At 47.4% G+C, this 26,366-nt stretch overlaps 1 protein-coding gene across 1 annotated transcript in view; it reads left to right on the top strand.

Annotated features, from left to right (window-relative positions):
- The first annotated feature begins 493 nt into the window (after positions 1-493).
- The window catches only part of DIP2A (disco interacting protein 2 homolog A), a 94,443-nt gene continuing 68,570 nt past the window's right edge, over positions 494-26,366 (top strand). The window contains exons 1-4 of the mRNA XM_082840101.1: positions 494-746; positions 16,484-16,555; positions 21,341-21,460; positions 25,521-25,640. Of these exons, the coding sequence (XP_082696227.1) occupies positions 656-746; positions 16,484-16,555; positions 21,341-21,460; positions 25,521-25,640 (403 nt within the window). The 5' untranslated portion in view covers positions 494-655. The remainder of the gene's footprint in view (positions 747-16,483; positions 16,556-21,340; positions 21,461-25,520; positions 25,641-26,366) is intronic.

Genomic DNA, 26,366 nt, shown 5'->3' with positions numbered 1-26,366 from the left:
CCAGCGCAAGCCCAGCGCACCCCGAACCCTCAGCGTCCGCGCGGACACCAGACCAGGGCCTGCAGGGTCGCCGTGGACGGACGCCCCCCTGAGGCCCGCGACCCCAACACCGGAGGCGAGGGGCGTCTCGCGCCCGCAACCCCAACACTGAGGTGACCGCGCTGAGAGGCGAGGCCGCGTTCCTGCCTCTCGGCGATCCAAACCCTCGGCGCAGAGCCTCTCGGGAGTGACGCTCTCCCTGCTCTCCCAATGGGAGCCCGGAGCGGCCTCGCCGCGTCCTCGCGGCCAATGGGAGCGAGCCTCTGGTGTTGCTGGGCGGGCCCGGCCTCCCAACTGGCAGGCGACTCGCCGCGTTACCCGTCTGCCCTTCCCGCCGCGCATGCGCGCTCCGTACAGGGTCGGCCGGGCGGTCGGGGGCGCGCGGGGCGGTGGCGGCGCCAGAGGAGCCGTCCGCGCTCGTGCCCGCGCCTCTGTGGAGCCGCCGGGGCCGCGCCCCTGCCCGCCGCCTGCGATCCCCGCGGGCCGATGCGGGTCGCCGGGCAGAGGGGAGCGACGTAGCCGCCGCCAGTGCCGCCACCTCGGCTCGGCGCGGCCCGACCCAGACCCCGACCCCGCCCGGGTCGAGCCGGCCGACCGGCCGTCCTTCGGCGGGGCCATGGCCGAGCGCGGGTGCCCGCTGGAGGCGGTGCCGTTACCCGCCGAGGTGCGGGAGAGCCTGGCCGAGCTGGAGCTGGAGCTGTCGGAAGGTGAGCGGCCCGGCGCCTGGGACCCCCGCCCGGCCCTCCTCCCAGACCGCCGCCCGACCCTCCGCGGGCCCGGGACCCCCGCCCGGCCCTCACGCCCGAACCCCGACCCCCGTCTGGCTTCCGGCGCCCGGCGGGTGGCCGCGCTTTGGGTGGTTTGGCCTAAGGCGCGGGAACCTGGACGGGGATGACCGTTCTGTCCGAGCGGGCTGTCCGAGCGGGCTGTCCCAGCCGAGGGCTGCGGGTCAGCGCCCTGGCAGCCGCGCCGGCTGCAGCCCCGCGTGCCTCGGTTTCCTCCTCTGAGACGGGGTGGTCGCAGCACCTTCCTCTCGGCGCCCGTATGAGCCTAATGCCTTAGCAGGTGCAAAGCACTGAACACTTCGAACGAGGTTGTTAGCCCCTTTTAGGGAACTTTTAAAAATTTAAAAAGCATATTCAATAAGTGGTTGTTTGTTTAAAATAGACTGAGTGATTAGGCCTCAGAGGCGTGGGTGGTGTTACCCCTTCGTCTGTTACCCCAAGGCTCGTGTCCTGAACTCCGCGTGGCTGTCGGTGCACAGAGTTAGTTCTTGTCCGGGATCAGGGAGGCCTCGTAGCCATTGAAGAGAAGCAACTAAAGGCTTAACTGTTCTTGACACTTAAATGCGTTTTCAACTGTCAGCAGCCATTTACTCCATAGTCTGAACCCAGTTCAAGTTTCGCTCCGGCTGGGGTAGTGACTTGTTACCACTGTCTAATAAATATGCCCCGGACTGTAGTGACTGCTGACCAGCCTTCGGGAGGTAGGTGCCGTCGTTATCTTTGTTTTACGGATAATACAGCATTTACATGCCCCGCTTTGAATTCAACATCCAAATTTTTAAACGTTCTGTGACATGTGGCTTTTTTTTTTTTTTAATGGAAGTGCAATTGGAAAAGGGTGGATTTGAGAATTCTTGGTGATTAGGTGCTCCTGGAAAATCTGAAAATCTCAGATTAGGAATGGTTCTGACAGTAACTACTGTCCTGAGTTTGTCATAGTTCTTCATCGAGGGAAAAATCATATAGATGCCGTTTAGATTTTACACAATTTCAAATATGTTTTTGCAGATTGTTCTTAATTTCTTCCCCAGTGTATTAGTTATTTCCTCAATTCCTTGTTGTTTTGTGGTTGGATGTTGAAGTTCTTTCTAGGAGTTGACAGTTAGATAAGATTGAGAGCTTCATGATTTGTGTGACAGAACACACATAAAGACAAGTACTTCAACAAAAGAAATGCTTCTCTATTGAATCCTTTTATGCTGCTGTCATTTTAGACACATGTAGAGGATGTACAGTTGGGTGAAGGGTACAAGATTACGCATAGGTGGATAGGAGCCTGGAAGCGTAGCTTAAGCTGAGGAAGGAGAAGACAGTGTTGAGGGGAAGGGACAGCAGAGTGCGGTGCAGCCAAGGAGGCAGGAGCCCCGGCCTCTGTCCCACGCCCACACCGGTGAGGTTTTATTTACATAATTAAAGGAAGGTGTTATTAATGAAGCACACTCCTAAAGCAACCAAAGTTCATGTCATTGTCATTATCATTTTTATATTTTCATCAAGTAGAAGTAGAAAGTGGGTCTCCCTTTGCCCTACGTGCTATGTCTCTCCCCCCGCTCCCCCCCCCCCCACCGTTTGAGAGAAACTTCTAAGTTAGAATAAAGTCAAGTCGGAATAGGGTGCCTTCATGGCACTCACATTTGTCTGAATGAGGAGTTGCTTAAAACTTCGAGATGACATCGTACGAGGCAGGTTGGAGGGAGGAGGGAGCTTAACACAGACAAAACGCTGCCCACATGGAGACAGGGGTCATTGTCAGATACCGGGGTAACCTGGAGAAGCCTTCACGATGTCCCCTCAGCCCGTACCCGGCCTTGACTAGGAGAAAATACACCCCTGCCTTTATTCATAACTCGCACGTGGCCTTGTTCTCCAGCATCCTCACTGGATTCTCACTGACTGTTGAAATTGGGGTTCACCCTCAGGGATGGTTCTTGTCTTTGGAGGCACTCATTTCTCCCCATAGAGCAGGTCTGTGGACTTTCTCATTCCAGAGGGAAACAGGCACAGCGGTGCTCTTGCGCCCTAGCTTTCCTGGCTGCTTTGCCCGTCCTGACTCAGGGGTCTTCTTCAGATGAAGTTGAGGGTGACGGGTGGAGGTACACAGAGCCTCACTCTTCTTAGAAGCCCCCCCACCCCGTGAACATACTCAGAAGAATTCACGTATGTGGCTCCTCAAAGCGGATCAGAATGTTTGTGCATGAAAATGAGGTTATTAGAGGTATAATCTTGATTTTTTTGAAAGAACTAATTCCCAAACACTTACACTTTGCCTATTACTGTCTGAAATTACCTTCGATTTGCCTCACAACTAATTTTGGTGCCGAACAGTGTCTTGGGGCTGTTGCTGCTGAACTGCTTTAAACGAGGATGACGGGGTGAACAGGCGGAGCACAGGGGATCTCTAGGGCAGCGCGACTGTTCTGTACAATACAGTAATGGTAGATACAAGTCATTCCACGTTTGTCAAAGCCCAGAGATTGTACAACACGAAGAGTGCGCCCTAATGTTAGCTGCGGACTTCAGTTATAATAACGTATCAATTTTATTCATCAGTTAGAACGTATGTACCACAGTAATACAAGATGTAAACAGTAGGGGATGTGTGGGAAATCTCTGTTGTTTCAAATAAATTTTTTGTAAACCTGAAAAAAAAAACCCACAAAAAACCAAGGGTGATGGTGTGAAGTTTGTTCTTTGTTTTAGTTGCCTGCAGAGGTTTAGAGAGGAAATTCCTACACAATAGGTTACATTTATCCCACTCCTGTTTTTTCATTCTGGTTAATAGGTCTATTCTGTAGCTTTAACTTTAGTCTGTTTCTTGTTTTCATGCAGTTTGATAGTGCAGGGGCTCCAGCCTGGATGGAGTCGACCAGAAAGGGGAAAAGCTCCATTTGTGGATGTAGAGGAAGGGACTTCTTTTCACAAAAAGCGTTTTTCCTCATTAAATGTCTTTAATTTCTAAGATTTGTGATATATTGATAATTCTCTAGTTTTCAAAATGACAGCCCGACATTGCCTTCACATCGATAAACATTTGTTGTGCTTCCTAAATATTCTGTGGTATACTAAAGTTCTCATGTCCAAATTCCATTCATCTGTCAAAGCCCAGCCCAAGTGTCTTATGTGACCCTTTCCTGATCCTCTCTGATGAGGCTCCTTTCTCATAATTCTCATCACCCTGCCCCCTCTTTTGGAGTTCTTGCCACCTTTTGTTTTTTGCGTTTGTTATTTATATATATTCATTCATTCAGTAATTATTGCGTACCTGCTGGGTGCTAGGTAATGTTTTGGCTGTAGTGGTCAGGTTTAGCGTTGTTTCTCCATTGATCATAAGGCTTTGCACAATGTTGTATTAAAATAGGAACGTAGATACACATTGCAGAGAAATGAAACAATTTAAAGGAAATGTAGGCTGGAGTGAGCATCCCTCCTACCTCTGGCATCTTCCCAGATGTGGCCCGTGGTATCCATTTCTTGTGTTTTCTTCTAGAAATAATCTGCCCGTGGTTCCCATACCGTGGTTCACACACCTCCTGGGCTCCCTAAGACCGTTGCTGGGGGCCTATGAGGGGAAACTGTCTTTTTATAATAATACTAAGACGTCATTTCTGTTTTCCATGTTTGTACTGATGGTGCAGGAGCAGTGATGGATAAAACTACTGGTGCCTTGGCAGAAACTGTGAGGCAAGGGCCCCAAATCACACTGATCAGTGCATTCTTCACCACCTCCCCACTTGCAGTAGAAACAGTGCCACTTTGACTTAGACATATCCTTTCTTGCTGAAGCAGTAACAGTTAACTTTCTTAAATCTCAACCCTGAGTACTTGTTCTAGTCTCCTCGTGAGGAATGGGAGGTGCACGTAAAGCACGTCTGCCACACTGAGAGGTCCAGAGCCTGTGAACGGCTCTGTTGTGCAGTTTGAGCTGCAGAACAAATGGGCCACGTTTGTTGTGGAGCGTGATTTTTACTTGAAAAAGTGAGTGACAGACAAGCTACAGTTATTCAGAGTTGAGTATGTGGTGGATGTTTTCTGAGAAATGAAGAACGATTGTCAGAAATTGTAGCCAATGATAATATTTGTGCTTTCAAGCAAAAATATAAAAATTTAAAGCTTCTGTCTGCTACCAAGAGCTTGACAGCCTCTCAGTACTTGAAGACTTATTTTGATGGGATCAGTGGCAATATTAATGAATGTGAGTTCTTGATATATTTAGTGAAATGTGTCAACGTTAGGAAGAGCTGCGTAATTCTGTGAACCAGCATTTTCCAAATGAACAGCGTATCATGTTACAGATTTGTGCATGGGTAAAAGATCCATTCAAATATATACCAATAGATTGCAATGAAAAGTTGCAGTACGAAAAGTTCATTGACAAGGTTTTAGATTCTACATTGCAGCTGTCATTTAAGAAACTACCACTTGCCTAGTTTTGGTGTGGTATAAAGCAGAATGTCCACAGTGATCTGAAAAGGCTACTGAAATACTCCTCCCTTTTCTAACCCATGTGTGTGTGAGGCTTTGCTTCATAGACTTCATAGACAGGATTTGCTTCATAGACTTCAACCCACATATCCTGCAGCCAGCTGAATGCTGAAGCAGATATGAGAATCCACTTGTCTTCTAAGAAGCCAGATATTAAGGACGCATGTAAAAGTAAAACAATACCTGTACTCACTAAATGCTTTGGAAATCTGTTATTTTTTTAATTTAAAATATTACTTATGTTAACATGGTAGGTTTATTATAAAATTTTTTAAATTAATTAAATGTTAAAAATTGCATAGTTTTAATTGCTAATATGGTAAACATTGATAACTCACAAAGAAACAACAGCTCTTTGGGGTCCTCAATAATTTTTAAGCGTGTGAAGGGTTCTTGAGGGCAACACCTTTGAGAACCACCAGACCACGTAACACTAACAGGGCTTTTAAGGAGATACCTAGATGTCAACATCTAAAACGCATCTCATTTTTCGTCCCCTGGTACTCGGGTTCGCCATTCCAGATGCTTTACTAACAATCTCCCCACTTGGAGAGTCAGTGCCTTTAACCTCCCGTTTGGCACAGTTTGCAATTTCTGCGGAGGATGAACTGGAATAGGGAGAACCAATGAGAGGTATTTTTCTTTTACTTTGTGTAACATTTTTTTAGCTGTTGCCTGGTATAATGTGATTTCTGTTTATATTTTTAAGGGAAATCAGATGTTTCAATTTATAAAACATATGTTTGAAAATCTTTAAAAATTGTACTTACTGACTAGCTGCTTGTACATCCATCCCACTTTATGCAAAATCCATCATCATGATTCAGGTGTATTCCCTTTAGAATGTTTTTCTTTCTATAGCAAATCATCCTAGTGCAGTTGTCTTTTTAAAGAATATTGATTTATAAATTTTTAAAAGAATATCAATACTAGGATTTCCATTAATATCGTAAAACTTTGCACATGCTGTTCATTGCCAACTCTCTGTACGTGTTGAATTCCTTCCTTCGTTTTAAGACTTAAGTTTAAACTTCACTTTCTCTTTGAAGCTCTGCCTTCCTCTGAGAACAGCCCGCTCAAAGTTAGGTGCCTGCTCTTTTTGTCCCTGTAGCACTTACTGTGTCATTCTTACAGGATTTATCCAATTCTGTGTTTATTGTTTGTTTGGCTTTTCTTTGCCACTTCATAGGGAGCAATTCCAGAGGAAGTTTGATCTGCCCATCATCATGTCCTCAGCGCTAGCACATTTTAGGCGTTTTACTGAGCGCTTGCTGAATTAATAGAAGAGTGACCCACGCATGGTACTTATTCTCAGTTTTAAATCAAGAATCCTCCGTAATTGGCTTGAATACTTAGCTTTTTGATAATAGTTTTTCAGATTCAGTGAAGACCTGGGAGGACTGACCTGTGCCTCGGGGAGCCATTGAACCAGGATGTGGTCTTTGTTGCTCTGAACTCCTAGGAGGAAAAGCAGCTGAGATGAGTGCACTGGGAGTCTGGCCCTGCCGCGTGGAGCTCCAAGACCCCAGTCTAATCCGGCGCCGCAGTGGCCGTGATCCCCCTGGGCCCTCCCTGCTGGGGTCTGGGTCCACACTGACCACAACTGAGGTCACGACTCCTGCTGCAGGAGTACAGCAGCTGCTGCATGCCTGGGAAGCTGTGACTCCCAATAGGGACCTTGGCTCAAGGACCCCACGTGGCCTGAAACTTTCCTAGGGCTGCCTGGAGTCTAGGACTTTTCCTGCCCCACCCGCCTGCCTTTCTTCTTCCTTCTGCAGTCACACCGGACAGCTCGCCAGCCTCCTCCGGGGCCCTCCCCATTTTCCCACCTAAATCTCTTCACGTCTGATCCTGTCATGATGTGTGCTTCTTGGAGGACCTGAACTGCCTACAGGGTCATGGGTTTAGACCCGTGTTGGGAGGGCTGGTTTATTTGGTGTTCTGGTTTACGTGTGTGTCTCCCTCGTCGATGGTCTGCCCTTCGAGGTTGTACCCGGCACGTAGTTGGTGGTCATCGTGCACAGAACTGACCTATTTGCTCTTCTCAGGACTCTCTTGGCCGCGGCCGGCTCTGGCTTAGTTGGCCATCGTGACGCTTCACCAGAGCAGGGGCCGAGCCCACCTTGCTCTCCTCGGTGTCCCAGGCACCAGAGCTGCCGAAGTATCGGCCATGTCCATTGACCTGTTACACTTCCAGGCTCTGTCGTAAAGAAAGGCGCCATTTGCTCTGTCCATTTGCCTTCTGTTAGCACCTGGCAGACAAAGGGAGGTTGGGCCCTTGGGGAGGTAGCCTTAGACTGGGTCAGGAGGAGCCGTCCCTGTGGCCGGGGAGGGAGCAGTCGCGGCTGGCGGGCGGGCTGGCTGGGCCGGGGCCGCAGAGGAGGGAGCCTGCCGAGTCACGGCGCGAGGGGCAGGCCCTGGGAGATGGGCCAGGAAGGCAGCCCGGGCCGGCCGGGCGGGTGTGCTGGGCCCTGGGCTTCTGCGCCAAGTGCGCTGAGGAGCCGCTGGAGCTCTTGCTGCTCTGACCACTGGTGCCCTTAAAGACTCCCTGGCTGCTGGGAGGAGGGAGAGTGAGCCCGAGGCCAGCTGCAGGGCAGGCACTGCGGCAGCACGTGCTCGGATGCAGGGCAGCGGCTACAGGGCTGAAACGCGGCTGGATCGGAGGCGGGTCCGGAGCAGGACTGCGGGCATCGCTGTCGCTGTTGCTGGAGGGTGGCCAGGAGTCAGGACTGAGCGCCATGATTTGCTGCGTGTGCCCCGTGAGATGGGAGGGGCCGGGGAGGGCCGGGCTGAGGGAAAGCATGGCTGCTCCTTCATTCGCAGAAGAGCTCGCGCGAACACAAGGGCTGTGACTCGTGTGCGAGGTGGCCGCGTGGAGGTGTTACAGGACAGAAATTTCTACCCTCACAGACGTGCGTCCTCAGTGGGGGGCGCAGACGGCCAGATGAATAAAAACATACGCAACATTAGATTTCGATAAGTGCGTTGAGAGAAACCGGGAGGGAAGAGGGACGGGGAGGAAACGCTTGTAGACTCGGGGCGGGGGGGCTGCAGTTCTCCCCAGGGTGGGCAAGGGAGGCCTCCCCGAGCAGGGCCTTTGAATCCAGGGAGAAACTGCATTGCTGGGAGGTTTGTTTGCGGGGAGGGCTCTGCAGGTGGGGAGGCCCCAGGGCTGGTGAGGACTGTCCCGTGTGTGTGTGTGTGTGTGTGTGTGTGTGTGTGTGTGTGTGTGTGTGTGTGTGTAGCAGAGGGGGACGAGCAGCGGCTGGAGGAGATTCCCCAGGGCCCCTTGTGCCTCCCCAGTATCAGTGTTAATCCGGGGGGTGGGGCTCCGTGGAGGAGGGCCGTGGTCTGGCAGGTGCCTCATGCCGGGTCTCTGTCCTGGCAGTGAACTGGTTGCCTAGGATGAAGCTGAAGGCAGAGAGTGGCGTGGTGAGCGAGGTGGGGACCCCAGCCAGTCTGCTCCATCGTTCTGCTGTGTTGGGATGACTTGGAGGGGCGCGCCTGCTACCCTGTGCAGTAAATGCTTCCCGTGTGACACACGGGCCAGGACGTGGGATGGAGACGTGAGGGTCCTATCTCCCCCTCGGCAGTTGCAGCACCTGGGGGAGAGCGACTGCCGTCCTGCTAGGCACTGGCCAGTCTGGCCAGGCCCTTTCCTCGGCTGGCGGGCAGGAAGGAGCGGGTGTGTCGGGGCACAGTGCCCTTCTGGGGACAGCCGCCTGGCGCAGGCCTCAGCCCAGGCGTGTGGGTCTGAGTCGTGCACTCGTGGCAGCCTCCGTGGTCATTCAGTTCCCTGCCCTCCTTTGACCTTCAGCCTCGCAAAGTGAGATCAATATACATTCAGGACTTAGAGTCTGAAAAGAGACCAGGGCGGGGGCACTGCTCTGCTGGGGTGAAGAGTCCTCGTGGAGCAGGGCCCGGGGGTGGAGTCCCTGCCTGCCGATGCGGCCCGCACCCCCATGGGGCGTCCCCGCAGGTGTCATCGTCGGGCTCCAGGGTGAGTGCTCCGTCGTCTCAGTTGGAAAGACCCAGAGACTTGTAATTTTGAAGACACATCTCTCTTTCATCTTTTAACTGACATGATATACACCATTTAATATAAAATGAATGCCTACAAAGCATTTGGTCACTCTGCTATGACACGGCTGAGGAAAGGGGGGGAAGGAAGCAGGGTGATGGGAGTGGGAAACGTACTGCTGGCACGTCCTTAAGACAGACTCTTCCTGGAGCATTTTGTTTGCAGTGAGCTGCTTCTGAGTGAGACCAGCATAACCCTTGTGGATTGGTCTGTATACCCGTAAGTTATCCAACATTTCTGGTGTTGTGCTTCTGCATTAAAATGACTAGGAAGTTAGGTACTATTTGGCAAAGAAAAACCTCTGTGGTCAGGGAAGGAAACCCTAAACATTGTTACCTCTGTCATCTGTTGATGAAGAATCTTTTGGAGTGATGCCCCCCAAGGGCTCCCTTCCCACTTTTCACACAGGAGATGAATGGCCTGTGTTTTGAGAGTTCCTGCATTCTTGGGGCAGCACTTCAAGTAATCGCCGGGGTACAGTGATCACGCAGGGGTTTCCATTCAGACTTGGCTTTGTGTCATTCAGCCGTAAGGAAAGAATAGAAATCCTGTTCCTTCAGTCTACACTGACTATTCGTGATTTAAGACTACCATTTTGGAAACAGAGAAGGAACTTTTATTCCCTTTCAGACTTCACAAATTTTCTACAGGGTCTTTGGTAAAGAACCTTTAAACTGAGTATCTGAAACGTCAAAAGCTATGCTTATGCTTGTTGAGAACAGGCAACTCAAAAGAGCATGTCCTAGTAAGTTTCTCCATAACTCACGGGTTTGTGTCCTTAGGTTACCTCTAAAGATGAAGGAGGCTAAGCTGTTTTCAGGAAACAGCTAGGAAACACTAAAACTAGGATCGTTTTGAAATGAAGGTCATAGAAATGTTATAGAAATAGAGATTCTCATCTCATCGTCAGATAGCCTTGGTGCTATGGACTGAACTGTGCCCCCCAAATTCATATGTTGAAGCCCTAACCCCCAGTGTGACTATATTCCTTTAAGGAGGTGATTAAGGTTAAATGAGGTGCTAAGGGTGGGTCCCCAATCCCCTAGGAGCCGTGTCCTCATAAGAGAGAGAGAGAGAGAGAGAGACACGCACACACAGAGGAAAGACTACGTGATGACCCGGGTGGGCGGTTGTCTGCACACGAAGAGAGAGGCCGCGGGAGGGACCAGCCCTGTTGCGACACGTGAATCTCAGACGTCCAGCCTCCAGAACTGTTGTTTAGACCACCCAGCCTGTGGCATTTTGGTATAGCGGCCCGAGCAGACTAAGACCCTCGGCGTGTCATCCTGTCCTTCAGCAACCTTCAGCAGACTGAGTAGAAAGGCTCATGACCTAGCGGGGCTGACAGACGCGTGAACTGGCAGTGCGGTGAAGTGTGCGGGCCCAGTCGGCGCTAAAAGGGGAGTGACCGTCAGAGCTGGGCAAGCAGGAAATAGAGTTTCCTCCAGCTTTGTTTTGAAGGCACGTGTGAGGAGGGTGGAGCAGAAGAGCACGGAAGGACGTGCTGGGCAGAGGAGGGTGAGCCAGAGCTGAGTGAGCTGGGGGTCCAGACAGTGTCCCCCTGGCCAGTGGTGGGAGAGCAGGCTGGAAGGACGGGGCTCCTCACGGGAGGATTTATGCATGCCAGAGAGGAATTTGGGCCGGACTCTGGAGTCTAGACCAGTGCTGGAACAAACTCACATGCTGCCTGCAGCCAGGTGGGTGTTGTGGATGTGAGGTGACAGGCACAGTAGAACCTTCTGTGGTGGTGGAAATGTTTTGTGCTGTCCGGTGTGGTAGCCACTGGCTACTTGTGGCATTAAACACTTGAAATGTGGCTGGTGGGCCTGGGGGACTAAATAGTCATTTAATTTACTTTTAATTAATGAAAATTTAAATAGCCACATATGGCTAGTGGCTGTTGTATTGGACAACACAGCAAAGTGTGTGGTCTGCTAAAGGCATTGTATTAAAAAAGAGGAATACCATCGACGTATACCTTATGCAGTCTTCTACCCCAGCTCTCAACAGTGGGAGAAGAGTAAAATGAGTGTGTGCGTTCAAGAACCCATAAAATCTTGAAAAGAGAGATGGCCAATTTTTTGTTTTTGAAAAAGGGCTAAGGGAGTGGTTACCCTTGGGTGCTTTATTTTAAGCAGGTCTTCCTTAATAAATGATGGAGCCGGCGGGGTTTTAAGGTATTAAGCAGCAATTGAAATATTCCTGTGTGATCTCTGTCTGTCTCTCTTTACTCCTCTCTCTCTCAGATTTAGAATGATTTTTCTGGTGGCATGTAGAGAGTGGTTTGGATGAGTGTGACATTGGGATAAGAAACGTTAAAGAACATGTTGCCGTGCTCCAGGGCAGGAGACCGTGCTGACCTGGCTGGAGGCTGAGCCAGTGGGCTGGGGAGAGTGCTCTGAAATAGAAGCAGCAGCCTTGGTGTGAAGAGGGGCACGTCGGAGGATGACCCCTCATCGGGGGGCTCTAGGATGACTCCCGAGTTTCTGAAATGAATGCTGGGGAGATGATGGGTCTCTGCACTGAAGATGTGGGACACGGGAAGAACACATCTGCTTCATACCTGTTGAGCGTGAGGCACCTCTGGGAGATCTGAGGGATGGTGTCCAGGGAACATTTGGGTGTGTAGGACAGGCACTTTTAGAAAGGGCTAGTCTGGAAGTAGAAATTTGGAAGTCATTGGTACAACAATTGCCCCGTCTGGAGAACTGAAAAATGCAAAGAGGCCTAGGATAAACCCTCGAGGGACTCAAGCCCCAGAGGGAAAGGCAGAGCGAGGAGACCACAGAGGAGACTGAAGAAGGAAGACACCACAGCAGGAGCAGAGCAGGGGTTGGGCCTCTGTGCACAGAGGCCGGAGAGGGTCTCTAGCCAGGGAGCATTTACTTGGGGTGGAGGATTTTCTAGGTCAATATGCATGACCAGTCATCAGGTGAAGATGACTCTCCTTCCCCAGATGTCACGGAAATGGTAGCAGTTTTAAAAATTGAAAGGAAATTGACAGCAGTCTAGATTCTGGAAAGTCAGAAAGGTCGGTCGGCACAGTGAGCAAGGTCGGGGCGGGAGCGGGGAGGCAGGGCTGAGGCGGGGAAGCCTCTGCACTGGGGAGGAGAGGGTGCCTTTCTCAGGGGTTTCCGGAGTCCGCCACGCCACTGCATTGGGAGGAAGAGGTGCCCAGAGGGCAGGCCCGCCGCTGCCTCAGCAGCACAGTTTCTCACTCACATTCCTCAAAAGAGTTCGCTCGAGTGGAAGCTGTGCAGCTGAAAAGTTGGGAAACCCTGGAGGGGATGATATTTAAGTTCTCCTTTCAGCTGCAAGAGTGTTCTGCGTTCTGGTTATGAGCATCCAGTGTGAATCATACCATAGTGTCGCTTTATCTCACCAAGGGATGTTTAAAAGCAACCTGCACGTGGCTGTTTATAGGGGCTTTATTCATAATTGCCCAAACTTGGAAGCAACCAAGATGGATGTCCTTCAGTAGTTGAATGGATAAATAAACTCTTACATTGAGACAATGGAACATTATTTAGCACTAAAGAGAAATGAGTTATCAAGCCAAGAAAAGGCACAGAACAATCTCAAATGCACATTACTCAGTGAAAGAAATCAATCTGAAAAGGCTACTGATTCCAACTATTCTGGAAAACTATGGAGACAGTAAAAAAGGTCAGTGGTTGCCAGGGGTTCAGGTGTTCAGGAGGTGGGGAGAGGGATGAATAGGCAGAGCACAGAGGATTTTTAGGGCAGTGAAATACTCTGTATGGTAGCGTAATGATAGATACATGTCATTATATGGTGGTCCAAGCCCACGGAATGTATGACAGCAAGAGTGAACCATATGGGCTTTGGGTGATGATGACATGTCAGCGTAGCTCATCGTCTGTGACAAATGCACCACTCTGGTGGCAGATGTTGATATTTGCTTGTGACCCTTAAACTGCTCTTTAAAAAGTAAAATAAAGCAAAAGAGAGAAGGAAAAAAAAAACCTGGAAAATAAATCTACAAGCCCAGATGGTTTCACTGACAAAATTTATCAAACATTTAAAAAAGAAATAACACCAATTTTACATAGTCTCTCTCACGTATATTTTAACTTTTAATTTTGGAATAATTTTAATCTCATAAGAAATTGCAAAAATAGTACATAGAATTCATTCAGTTTCCCACAATAACACCTTATATAGCCATAGTACATTATCAAACCATATTCCATATATTCTTAATTATAAAAGATTATATGATTATTGTGTTAAAAGATTTAACGAGTTCAAAAGTGCATGAAGTAAAAAGCGAAATCTAACACCCACCCCAAGCCAAATAAATAAATCACTTCCTACGGGTAACCACTGCTAATAATTTGTTGGGTACCCCTCCAGACATTTTGTGCACATACAGAAATATATATACCTACATGCATGTGAATATAGTTTTATTTTTTAATTTTTATCAGAATTACATCATTTCATATGTACATTGTTTTTCAGCTTGCTGTTTTTACTCAGTAGGATATCATGGATCCCGTGTACGTGATACCCACCCCTTCCCCGCCCCTTCAAGTACCAGAGTATTTTTTAGGACTCACAGTATCCTGTAGTAGTGATGTATGGCATCACATTCACTTCTTCCTACTTGTTTTCATGGACAGTTAGGTTTTCTCACATACTTTGCTGTTACATGTAATGTGCACCGCCTGTCCTCGTTCCCGTGACCTTAAGGAGCTACTGAGTGCCTTCGAGAATAGGTCTTTAGAAATTGTGTTGCTGAGGTAGAGACATGATGATAGCATTCGGGGTTTTGCCTTTATAATCCAAAGTGGATTTGGTTTGTGGCCGTGGAGGTCAACCCGAGCCACACATCGTGCCCCTGCCTGGAGCATTCGTGAGAGCAGCTGCCCACAGGCCACCAGAGAGGCACCTTCTGCAGATGGCCTGGTGTGTTTCCAAAATCGCCCTGGGGCCGGGGTGCCCACGCAGGGAGACCTCCACTGTGTCTGGGATTCCCTCTGGCTGGTGGTCAGGGTCATCCTGGTTCTGTGCAGCAGACTGAGGAGCTTGCTCTGCTGTTGGTCTCTCTCTAGCGTTTACCGAACCTGGGGTCAGAAATCTTGGATGTGAGTCCCTTTATTAGTTCATTAGTTTTGCCCTGGAGTCTGTTTTGGATTCCATTTTGCTGTCTGTGGCTGGAAGCTTTGCATTCAGAGGTGTGTCAGGTTGGTGTCTACATTGGATACTTGAAAATATGCTAACTGGTTACACGCGAAAATGTGTAGCGGGTTATATTCAGTTGGTTTGGGCAGCTTTCAGGATATCATGAGCACCAAACTGGGAGTTAGCACGTTTCCTTTCTGAATGCTCTTGGTACCTTCACCATGTAAGCGTTCATTTGAAATGGGAACATGAGAAGAGACAGTTTCTAGAAAATGAGTACTTAATTTTAAAATATTCTGAGATTGGAATTGACATATACACACTACCATATATGAAGTAGATAACTAATAAGAAACTACCGTATACCACAGGGAACCTTATTCAATACTCTGTAATGACCTATATGGAAATAGAATCTAAAAAAGAGTGGATATACGTATATGTGTAACTGATTCTCTTTGCTGTACAGCAGAAACTAACACAACATTGTAAATAACTGTCCTCCAATAAAAATTAATTTTAAAAAAATTGAAAAAAAAATCCTGCAAAATCCAATGTTCTGCTTTAAATGAGGATTTATCTGTTTTAGTTTAGTGTTGCAATATTGTTTTCATTTAAATTTGTCTTAATTACATATTTTCATATGTTCTGGAGGAAACAAATTTTTTAGTAGATATTGTTTAAAAAAAACACATGTGCTTTAAATTTGTTCACAAGTTGAAACTCAGTAAGCAAAATCATACAATCATATCCTGGATCCAGTCAGGGTCTGTGAGTGTCCAGTGAGTGTAAGACAAGGACAGCACAGCCCACGGGCCACTGCAGTCAGCAGTGGATTAGGTGTGCTCATTACATCACAGATTGGGTGATGATAAAGACGAAGTGCTTAGTGAAGAATTGACAAGAGTGAGATTTATTATATGATGTCATTCAGGTAGAGTAAAGATACACAGACACAAGGCAGGATATGTTTTGCAGAACGTATTCAAATTAAAAGGCCCACAAGGCAGTAGAATAGTTTTGTGTGGGGTTGGTGGGGGGTCAGGTGCAGACCAAGGCCGAGTCAAAGGGTGTCGGTGGCAACCGGGAGCGGCTCTGCGGGCGCCCGACTGGGTGCGCAGTCCTCAAAGCGGAGGCTCTGTGCAGTGGCCTCACCACTTTGCCTGTTTGTTTGGGGTGGGTGGGCGGGGGGCAGGGGCAGAAGGGGCGCGGAGTGGGTGCCAGGAGGGCTTGCAGAGCACTGGAAGATTTCTGTTGAAGACCACTCACCCAAAGTGCAAGGTACTCGTGGACACTGTGATACATGCTTCTGGTCGAAATAAAGTCTCCCAGACATGCTGGATCTGCCCTGAGCACTCCAAGTTATCCAGGAAACCAGCTGCTGTGCTTAGACTGAGAAGTGTTTCTCTGCAGACACATTTCCTGCCCTGTTTCTGGGTAGGTTAATTCATTTATAGGCTGTTCTTCTTTAGGTCCTATTCCCCGAGTGCTGGCCCAGGGACACCCCGTGGCCTGCGAGGGTTGGTTTCCTGTGGGTCCCTTACACCAGTACTTCCGCAGCTTGAACCTGCACAAGTCACCTGGGGATCTTGGTAAAATGCAGATGCAGATTCTGTCAGTCTGGGGCGTGGCCTCAGAGTCTCTGCAGTTTTGACTCTTGTCCAGAATGTCCTGTGACGGGAATGATTCGGCATGTAGCCTTCTGAGTCTGGCTTCTGTCACTCAGCAATATGCGTGTAAGATCCACCCAGATTGTTGTCTGTCGATAGCTTGTTCCTTTTTACTGCTGATTAGCATTCCACTGTGTGGATGCATCATGCTTTCTTTATCCAATCACCAGTTGAAGGACCTAAGTGTTTCCAGTTTTTCCATTATGAATGAATTTTTAATTAAAAAATTTTGGGAACTTCAGAAGAAATGTAATTCTATTTTTCCATTGTTGTTTTAGGTGACATCACTCAAAAAGGATATGAAAAGAAAAGGGGAAAGCTGCTTGCACGTTATGTACCACTCGCTCAAGGTAAGGTCAGCACGCGTCTCGTAAAACCGATTTAAAATTTGATTTTAGAGCTTGACATTGGTAGTTTCATATTTTATTGAGAAGGTCTGGGCAAATAGCATGTCTACTATAAGATTATAAAATCCAAAGGCATAGAGTATAATTTATATCTCTGGTTTGGTGTAGATTTCATTCCCAAATAGGATTTCTTTTATTTTTATGATCATAGACCATGATTATTTTTATGGTTTTAGTAAGGAACATTTCCTTACTTAGGTTTGGAACAAATATTATAAAGATGTCAGTTCTTCCCACCTTAGATTGATCTGTAGCGTGCACATTCAGTGTTTCAACAGAGTTGTTGGGGGTGGAATTTAACAAGCTAATTTTAAAATTTATATACAAGTTTGGGACTTCCCTGGCAGGCCGGTGGTTAAGACTCTGCCCTTCCACTCCAGGGGGCGCGGGTTCGATCCCTGGTCAGGGAACTAAGACCCCATGTGCCGTATGCGGCACAGCCAAAAAAAAAAGAAAGGTTTATAAAAAAAAATGTATATACAAGTTTAAAGGGCCAAGGGATTCAAAATATGATAAGAAAGAAGAATGAGGTGGGAGGATTTGCTGATTAGGGTACGAAGAGTTAGTATCAAGCCGTCGTCATTAAGACAGCCTGGTTTGGCACAAGGGAAGACGGCTAGAATGCAGAGCAGATCATGGGCCCAGACAGACATGCACCGCTGTGGAGACCAGGCTTACGGTGGAGGTGGTGTTGCCGCTCCCGGTGCTGGCACAGTTCCTTAGGACACGGAAACCAGATATTAAGGGCCTAAATGAGAAAGGCAAAAATTATAGCACCTTTGGAAGCTCACACAGGAAAACTGTCACCATCTCTAAATAGGAGGGATTTCTCAAGTCCCTAAAGGTACCAATAAGCAGCAACTGTAAAGGAAAAAATTGGTAAATCGGGGTGTGTTAAAGTTGAGAATTTTATTCTATCAGAAGTCCCCATAAAGAGACTAAAGACAAGCCACAGCGTGGGAGGAGATAATCCCAGCACAAATAACAGGAAAAGGACTAGTTTTCCGAGCCTGCAAGGCAGCAGCGTCAGCAGAGCCCTTTGCGATAGTGGGAATGGTCTGTAGCTCCACTGTCTGGTACACTGACCAGTTGCCACGTGTGGCCCCTGAGCAGTTGAAGTGTGGTGGTGTGACTGAGAGACTGAATTTTTAATTTAATTTTAATTAATTTCAACTTTAAAGAGCCAGAAGGTCCCCCAACATGATTTTTTAAAAAGCCCAGTAGGAAAATGGAGGAAACCCTAATAGCCAGCAAGCAAACGAAAAGATACTTACCTAAGCTTGGTAGCAGTCAGAGAGATGCACATTAAACCTTGGGCTGTTGGAGAGGATTCAGACGGGTGTGCACAGCTCGTGGGACCTGGCAGAGTTGAAGAGGTGCAGAGGCAGCCGGCAGCTCTCCTTCAGGGACACGCATGCCCTGGAGAAACTCTGGATGCCTGCACCCTGTTCTTGTTCTGTGCACAAGAATGTTCATTGTTTTCTCTCAACTGCCAGGTGCTCAAACATCCATCAGCAGGATGCATACGTGTGTCAGCAAGGATGAATCTCATAAACGTAACGGGGAGTGATAAAACGATTACACGGGAATATAGCCTGTAAAACTAAAAAAACCACCGAACTGCCATTTCTCAAACCTTTTTGTAGCTGGTAAAGAAAGAGGAGGTGGGAAGTGGTCTTCCCTGAAGTGAGTGTGGCATTTCCGTGTGTGTGGAGTGAGACTGGAGGGGGCCACAAGGAGCTCTAAGGCACATGAGTGTTTATTTCTTAACTGCTGCAGTTGTTACATTGAGTTTTTTTCTGTATAATAATTTTTGAACTGAATACATGCTTTATTCTGCCTGTATCGGTACGATATATTTTACAATAAATCAGTAACAAGAAGAATACTGAGGAGGTGCTTTATGTACTGACATTCATCCATCAAAATAAAGGAAAAACAAGTAAAATTGAGTACAATTGGAGGAAACTATTAAAGAAAACATCTTGAAGCCCATTTGCCAGGCATCAACAGCAGCTGTCCAACGAGGCGTTCATGTGGCATCGTACTTCCTTTCCTCAGCGGCAGCCATGCCCGCCATGCCACTTCCAGGCCCTCCGTCGGGGTGGCCAGTGCCTGTGCAGCGCCACAGACAGACAAGGCAGGCGAGTGTTAGAGAGCGCAGCATGCCATCCTTGCACAGGTGCTGTTATTTTATACCTTGAAAACCTAGGTGACTCCTTACTTAGCTATTAGAATTAGTAAGAGCTTTGGTTTGATAGGAGACAGATATGCAAGAATCAATAACTTTTCTCTGGCAATATTGCTCTTTATAAAACAACTCACGTTCGTAATGGCAATAAACTATCAAATGTTTTTAATACATTTAGCAAGAAAGCCACAGGACCTATGTTAGGATCATGCAGTCCGTTTGAAAGAAATAACCAAGACCCTAAAATATGAAGAAATATACCAATATCCTAAATGGAAAAATTTAATATTATAAAAGTAGTAGTTTCCAAATTAATGTGTGAACAAAATGTAGTCCATTCTGAATACCAGTGGCTGATTTTTTTTTCCTGAAACCTGGCATTGGAAGTAATAACCCACTTGAAGGAGAAAAGTTCTTCAAGTAGCCAGTACATTTTTGGGAAGGAGCCAGTGAGAAAGGCCTGGGCTTCATGGTGTTCAGCCCGCTCGCTTGCACTTTCTAGTCCCAACCGCAGGGCGTTGGTGGACGGTGTGGAAGGCCCAACAGTGTAAGAGAGGGGCGTCTAGAAACGATTCGGGACAATTCAAAGGAGGGAAGATTTATTTAGTAACCGGCGCCATCCCTTTGGAGGCAACAGTGGGACCCTCTTCCTCTCCACCATTAGCGAACATAAGCTTTAGAAGGATTAAAGCTCTAAATATGTTTGTAATTATAAAATACTACAAAACTCCAGAGAACATTTGAACAACCTTCGAGTGGGGGTTACAAGATAGGAGACCTGGAAGAAAAACAGGTTATGATTGTCTCCCTAGAAATGAAAACTGCAGAGTGATTGCGACCAGCCGGCCATGGCCTGGGGGGCGAGCACAGCCCAGGGTGGTACCTCCAGCTGAGCTGAGGCTTCCTGCAGGTCACTTGGGGGGGCTCCTTAGCTGGATAGAATTAACAGAAATTCGGAGAAGAGGACATACGGATGGGCAATAAACAGTAAAGTATGTTCAACCTCACTAGCAGACACGGGAATGCAAATTAGTGAACCGTTTTTCTCCTGTCAGATTGGCAAAATTCTAAACCTTATAACATCCATTGCTGACAAAGACGTGGGGAAATAGCACATTGCGGGAGTGCGAATTGCTGTGACCTTTCTGAGAAGTTCTCTCTTGATACCTGTTAAAAATATACCTACTCTTATCCAGTGATTTCCCACTGGGCTTTGTATCTTCGTTGAATAAATGAATCGATCTCAATAAAAGCACTGTATTTTGGAGTAAAACTGTAAGGATGTCCATATGCATATATGTCACTTAGCAGCATGCCTGGTTATAGTCTGTAACACGTAAGATTCTGTGTTCTCTGTTACGGACTCTAAAGAAATTTTATCCAGTCACAAGAAGCAAAAAGCCAGAAGCAGTGCTGACCAGTATTGCTGTATGTCGCGTATGTGTATGTGTGTATATGTTCACACTTTGAAGAGCTGAACATGGATTTCCAGGGGGTGTCGCTGTCCTCTCGTGCTGCATAACTAACACCCCAAACCTGGTAGGTAAAACAACAGCAAGAGCAGCGCTTTGCCCCCAAACCTGCAGGTTGGCCTGGCTCGGAGGGCAGCTCCTCCCTGCCTGCGGAGCCAGAGCTGGTGTTCTGGGGGCTCCTCAGTCACAGGGGTGGCGTCGGTGCCGGGAGGCTTGGGCAGCCGAGCGCCTGTGGCCCCCGTCCCCTCTGTCCTCTCTGTGTGTCGTCACAGAGAGCTGGGGGCCAGGTGGCCTTTCACGAGCAGCGTTGGAGGTCAGGACCCACCCGGGCCCAGGTGGGGATAGGCTGCTGCTTTTGGGGCAGTGGTAAGGGCTGGGGGCCCTGGAGGTGATTTTTCGGAGATGTCTTGAAACAAAGGCTAAAACACTGAACAGATTATTTTGTTGAAGCCCAGCTGAAGGCTTCACTTTGTGCTCTTCTCAGATACCAGCAAACTAGGGCTCAGCCCACACTGGCTGCATGCTCGTGCGCTGTGGCACGTGGCGTCCGAGGGCCTGGGTGTCGGGGCTGTGGGCATGAGAGCCCGGGGGGCTGCGACAGGGCGTGGAGAGCTGGCCGGCCGCCCGTTGGGGTTGGTTGGCACCCGTCTTCATCCCTGTGTCCGAGGGCGGCTGGCGACACCCCCAGTGATGGCTTTGTGGGCTGTTTCCCACTGGGCTTGCTGACACCAGGGACACTGAAGGGGAGGGAGAGCCGGCCCTAGAGAGCTGGCCCTGCGTGCGCACGTGCCCAGCTCGGGGCCCAGGACGGCTGGGTGCCAGTGGGCAGTGAGGCCGCAGGGCTGCGCTGGGCTGTGGGTGGTGGGACTGGAAGCGGACATTGACGTCTACGCCCTGACCTCCAAATTCAGGGTCTTCTGGTGTTGGGGCCACCACAGCGTGCGTGGTCGTGCAGCGGGTACTGTGCAGCAGTGGACGGGAAGCGTGGGCTGTTTTACATGGGTTTTTCCATGATTGGAAAAGCAAATTGTTCACAGCAGGTGCTCCTGTAAAACTGTGTTTCAGGAGTAGATCCATCCCTACAAGCAGAGACTAGGATCCCCGGGCCCTCACAAGCCACGGCCCCCGTGCCCGAACAGCAGAAGACGAGGCCCAGCCACGCCCGGGACGAGCGCTTCAGGTCAGGTAGGGACCAGAGGCCTGCAGGCCTCTGCTCGGACACCACGTCTCCGCTGAGGAAATTGTTTTCTTTCTTTCTTTTTTTTAACTTTTTGTTTTATATTGGGGTATAGCCGATTAACAATGTTGTGATAGTTTCAGGTGCACAGCAGAGCGACTCAGCTGTACATATACATACACGTATCCATTCTCCCCCAAACTCCCCTCCCATTCGGAAATTATTTTCACTTGAACCATAACTTACCACATCATATTTTTCAAGAAAAAACTATAACTTCCACATAATATAGTATGTTTTAATGTAGCCTGGAGTGTAAGTGTTCTCTTCTTAGGGGATGCTTATAGGAATCTCAGGAGAAAGCTAAATCTTCCTTCCCCCATTAGAATAATTTCTGTAAATGTTTGTGTCCATTTTTCTACCTAGATCTTTGGGGTTGGTATTGGTGGATTTGTGCATCAAGGACCGCTTTACTACTGTAGGTGTTTTAGTATTTTTTTCTTTCTCTAATTTTGGAGATTTCCTTCTAATTAGATTTCTGCCACTCTGTCAGTGCTTTTATAAATATTTAAATTTGTCTCTGATATTTTATTTGAATCATCAGGACATCCATTGAAAAAATTTGTGCTTTCAATTATAGATTACATATGGATAACTTTTGAACACTCTTTTGCCTGTTTACCATTTTCACCATTGTGTGATTGTATATTTCCTTTGTATTTAAACTCTCTCAGTAAACCTTTGTATAAAGAAAAACTTTCAAGAGAGATAAAGAAATGGCCGTTTTGTTTTAAGAATACCTAAAAAGAACGTTAAGTTTTTAAATGTTATGTCAACATGGGAGTGTGATAAAGTGATTTGAGAAATTTTGATCAGATAATTTCTTACCAATTTAATATACATTTTTAAAAACTTCCTCACGCTGATAATAGTTTCTTTTCTGATTACATAAGTGATACATGTAACATAGGATATTAGAAACGGCCCCATCAACATTCCACTGATACCATCTTCTTTAGCCCTGGGTACAAAAGCACACGCATGTACACGCACCGTAAGTAGGGTCACCAGAGGTCTCCTTCCTGTCCCTGCCTGTCCTCATCTCCCCGCTCCCTGTCCCCCCTCCATTTCCATGTAACTGGCGTTGATGACCTGCTTTCTGCCCTTGTGAACTGTATCTGGTTCTCATTCTTTACTTTCTGAAAACAAGACTTTTATCATTAATGTGCTTTGCTCATATTTTCCGTAAGGCTTTGTCTTCTCTTTGAACTCTCTTACAGTGGCTTTTGTAGCAGAAGTTTTTAATTTTAATGAAGTCCAGCTTATCAGTTCCTTTTCATGAATAGTGCTTTTGTTCTCACATCTAAGAAATCTTTGCCAAACCCAAGGTCACAAAGATTCTTATCTGGGTTTTCTTCTAGAAGTTTTATAGTTTTAGGTTTTAGCTTTAGGTCTATGATTTAGATTTTAGTTAATTTTAGTATGGTTCAAGGTATGGTGCACAGCTTACTTTTTTGAATGTGGTAATCCCATCGTCCCCGATGCCCTTGCTCCTTTGTCTAAAAGCGGTCGCACGCATGCGTGACTCTCTTTCTGGACTCTGTTCTATTCTGTTGATGTATTCGTCTGTTGTTATGGCAGAGCCGGCTCTCTTAATGGTTGTAGCTTAACAATCATGCGTTCACATCAGTAGTGTTATTCCTCCAAGTTTATTCCTTACTGTTGTTCCCTTGTATATACTGTGCCTTTTTTCCCTCTGGTACTTTTAAGATTTTTCTCTCTGTCACTGGTTTTGAGTGACTTGATTATGATGGGCCTTGGTGTAGTTTTCTTTGTTTCTTGTGCTTGGGGTTTGTTGAGCTTCTTGGATCTGTTGCTTTATACCCTGTAATGTTGATATTGTCTAGATTTTGAGTTGTTGGTTGTCTTATCTGTACTTAGGTTTTTGTTTGTTTCTAAGGCAGCAGTAACGTTTAAGGTGTGTGCTCAGCCCGTCACAGCCAGATCTCTTGCAGGGGCTCCTAGGTTTGTCTCTCTCCTGAGCACTGTCTTTCATGAGTGTTTTCGGTTGTATGTCTGGGAGTATTTTTATTAGACCCTCAAGTTTAAATGATACTTTGGCTGGATATAAAATTCTAGGTTCAACACTTGTTTCTTCAGCTGTGTTGCTTTCTTGCACCCGGTGTTTACTCCTGAGTAAAGTCAGTCTGTTTCCTGAGCCTTCAAGATGATTTGCTCTTTCTCTCTGGGAGCTTTTAGGATTGGCTGGCTGTCTTTGATATTTGTAAATTGTACTTTAATACGCCTAGGTGTGAATTTTTCATCTTTCCTGATAGTACCCTATGAGCCATTTTACTATAAGGTTTCTAAATGCTTTAAAAACAGTTTGTTGGGGAAAATTTGAACACGTACAAAAGTGGACTTGGTGGTGTGATGAGGCCCAGACTCGTCCAGCCCCCACAGTTCCTGCCGTGCTCAGGCTCAGTCTTGGCTTCTTCATCAATCCCCTGCTTCCTCCCTTCCCATGTGATTTTGAAGCACATCTCAGAGATCATGTTATTTCATTTAGAGGGCAAAATATTCTTGGCTTCTATATCTGAAAAGAATGCATGTTATCTCTAAAAGATAATGCCATTGTCACAAAATAATTAACAATAATTCCTTAGTATCAAATACCCAAATGTTCCTGTGGTTTGAAAAAAAAAAACAGTTTGTTTGGACCCAGGATCCAAATGTGGTTGCACATACCTCAGGTGGCTGATGTGTGTTTCCACCTTTGGTAACTCGGTCTTGGGGCCTGGGCTGTGGTCCGGCGGCTCCATGGCTCCAGCAGGTCACTTAGGGTTCTGTGTTCTCTCATAAAGAGGCACTGCAGGCCTGAGTCTCTCTCCTCCTTGGGATGCTGGCAGACCCATTTGTTCATTAGGGTGGCAAAATGGCTGGACTGCTTCTATGGAGAGAAACTTGTGCTCACTCACCACAGGGCACAGGAGAGCCTGGAGAAACGCTCAATTCTTTCCATCTGTTTGCTCCTTTTTAAAATAATGGGTTAGGTCACCGGCATCCTCCAAAGGCAGCCAATTACTTTTGCTTCCTCTCTTCCTTCCTTTCTTTTCTTTTATCTTGTTTTTTAGCATTGTAGTTGATATTCAGACCTTCCAGCATTTATCCTTGGTGGTGTTCCAACTGCCCCATCTTTATGAGCCTTTGGGAGCGTCTCCACATCGGCTCTGGCATTTGGGTCACTGGGCCGTGTACTTATGGCTGTTAGGATGCAATGCTCCAGGCTCCCCTGTGTGCTCCCTGCCCCCACCCTAGAATCCACCATGTCTCAGGGTGCTTGCAGTGAGGATGGTACTTTAAGACCACAGTCTGGGTGGTAGGGATGCTCATTGCTATTGGGCTTGTCATCATTCCTAGACATTGTTAGGGACAGAGGTTAAGACATACTATCTAAAGATAAAATGCCACATGTGTTCATGCTGATAATTTTCACTCAGATTCAGGACTGCAGGGTTTTCCCTCACTTTTAGTCTCTGTTTGTGTCTCTTGTTTCCCTCACGAGTGTCTTGGTCTCCAGGGAGGGGCGATGGAGCGAGACCGTCAGGCCCCTCTTTGTTTGCTCTCTCACACTCGACCACAAGCGTGGCAGTGTGGCGGGGCCCCTGTGACCACCGGCAGCAAGACTGCAGGAGAGCCTGCGTTCCCTGTGCGGTTCTGCCGTCCTGGGGCTTGTCTGGGGTAGCGGCTTGACAGTCTGACCACAGGGCTTTAGCGCCACTTGGAGTGGTTTGTGCCACAGTCAGAGCACATTAGGTTCATGTTTCATATTATTTTCAGTTTGGAGAATTTCTTCTTTTTGATTTAAATCTGAAAATATTTCCAAAGTCAAATCTACAAGCCGAGGAATATTTATGGAAATCTAGGACCAATGTGTGGGACCCACGTGTAGGCTGAGCTTGTGTTCCTTTTACACTCAGTGAAAACAAATAAAGACGTGAACCATGGTTTTGTTACTTCATAAGGAATCTTGTAACACGTGTTTTTGTTGCTGTTCTTTCCGTGCAGATGTTCATACCGAGGCCGTGCAGGCAGCTTTGGCCAAATACAAAGAGAGGAAGATGCCCATGCCTTCCAAGAGGCGCTCCGTCCTCACGCACATGGCCGTGGAAGCCTACACACCCCCAGGTACTGGGCAGGGTCACGGTGGCCTGGGAGGGGTTTCCCGTTGGGGCGGCACAGCCTCCGACTGTAGTGAAGAGTGTGTGTGTGGGGGTGTGTGTGTGTGTGTGTGGGGGGTGCAGGCTTGCTTTCTACAGGACATCTGTGTATATTTTAATTTTTTCACTAAGATGCAGTTTGTGTCTTTTAGTAAAGAGAGGAACCTGGAGTACATACTTCATGGAATGACAGAGTTCCCTGAATTCAGAATTCTAAAATTATTCTCATCTCACTAGCTATTACTTGTTATGTTGTTACCAGGCCTTAAATGGGAAAGAATAAGGATATTTGGAGGGTTATTTATTTTGTTATTGTGCTTTTGTTGTCGTGACCATTAGAAATGAAAACTTTTACGTGGAGTCTCTCTTCAGGATAGTTAGTATGTCTTAAGTTTATTTGAAAACCCTGTCCAGGTGCTTGAGAGCACGAGGCTGCTGCCTGTCTGGTTATTTGAGTCACGAAACTGGTGACGTGCATGTTTGGTTTGAAGACATGGTAAAAAACCAAACACACCAGGTCTGCAAGATAAGCAGAGCGTTTTGGTGATGCTTCCTCACTTACAAAAAAAGTCTTAGAAATGGCCGTCAAATTCTTGTTTCTACTGAGTATAACCATAGATACTACCCAGTTTTTAAAGAACTTACTGGTAACTGTGAAACCCGTGATAAAATGCAGTCCTGCTGACTGGATGAA

The sequence above is a fragment of the Leucopleurus acutus genome, assembly GCF_964270905.1.
Source record: "Leucopleurus acutus genome assembly, chromosome: 5".
NCBI lineage: Eukaryota > Metazoa > Chordata > Mammalia > Artiodactyla > Delphinidae > Leucopleurus > Leucopleurus acutus.
Note: the sequence above shows the minus strand (reverse complement) of the source record. Positions and strands in the feature narration are given on the sequence as shown.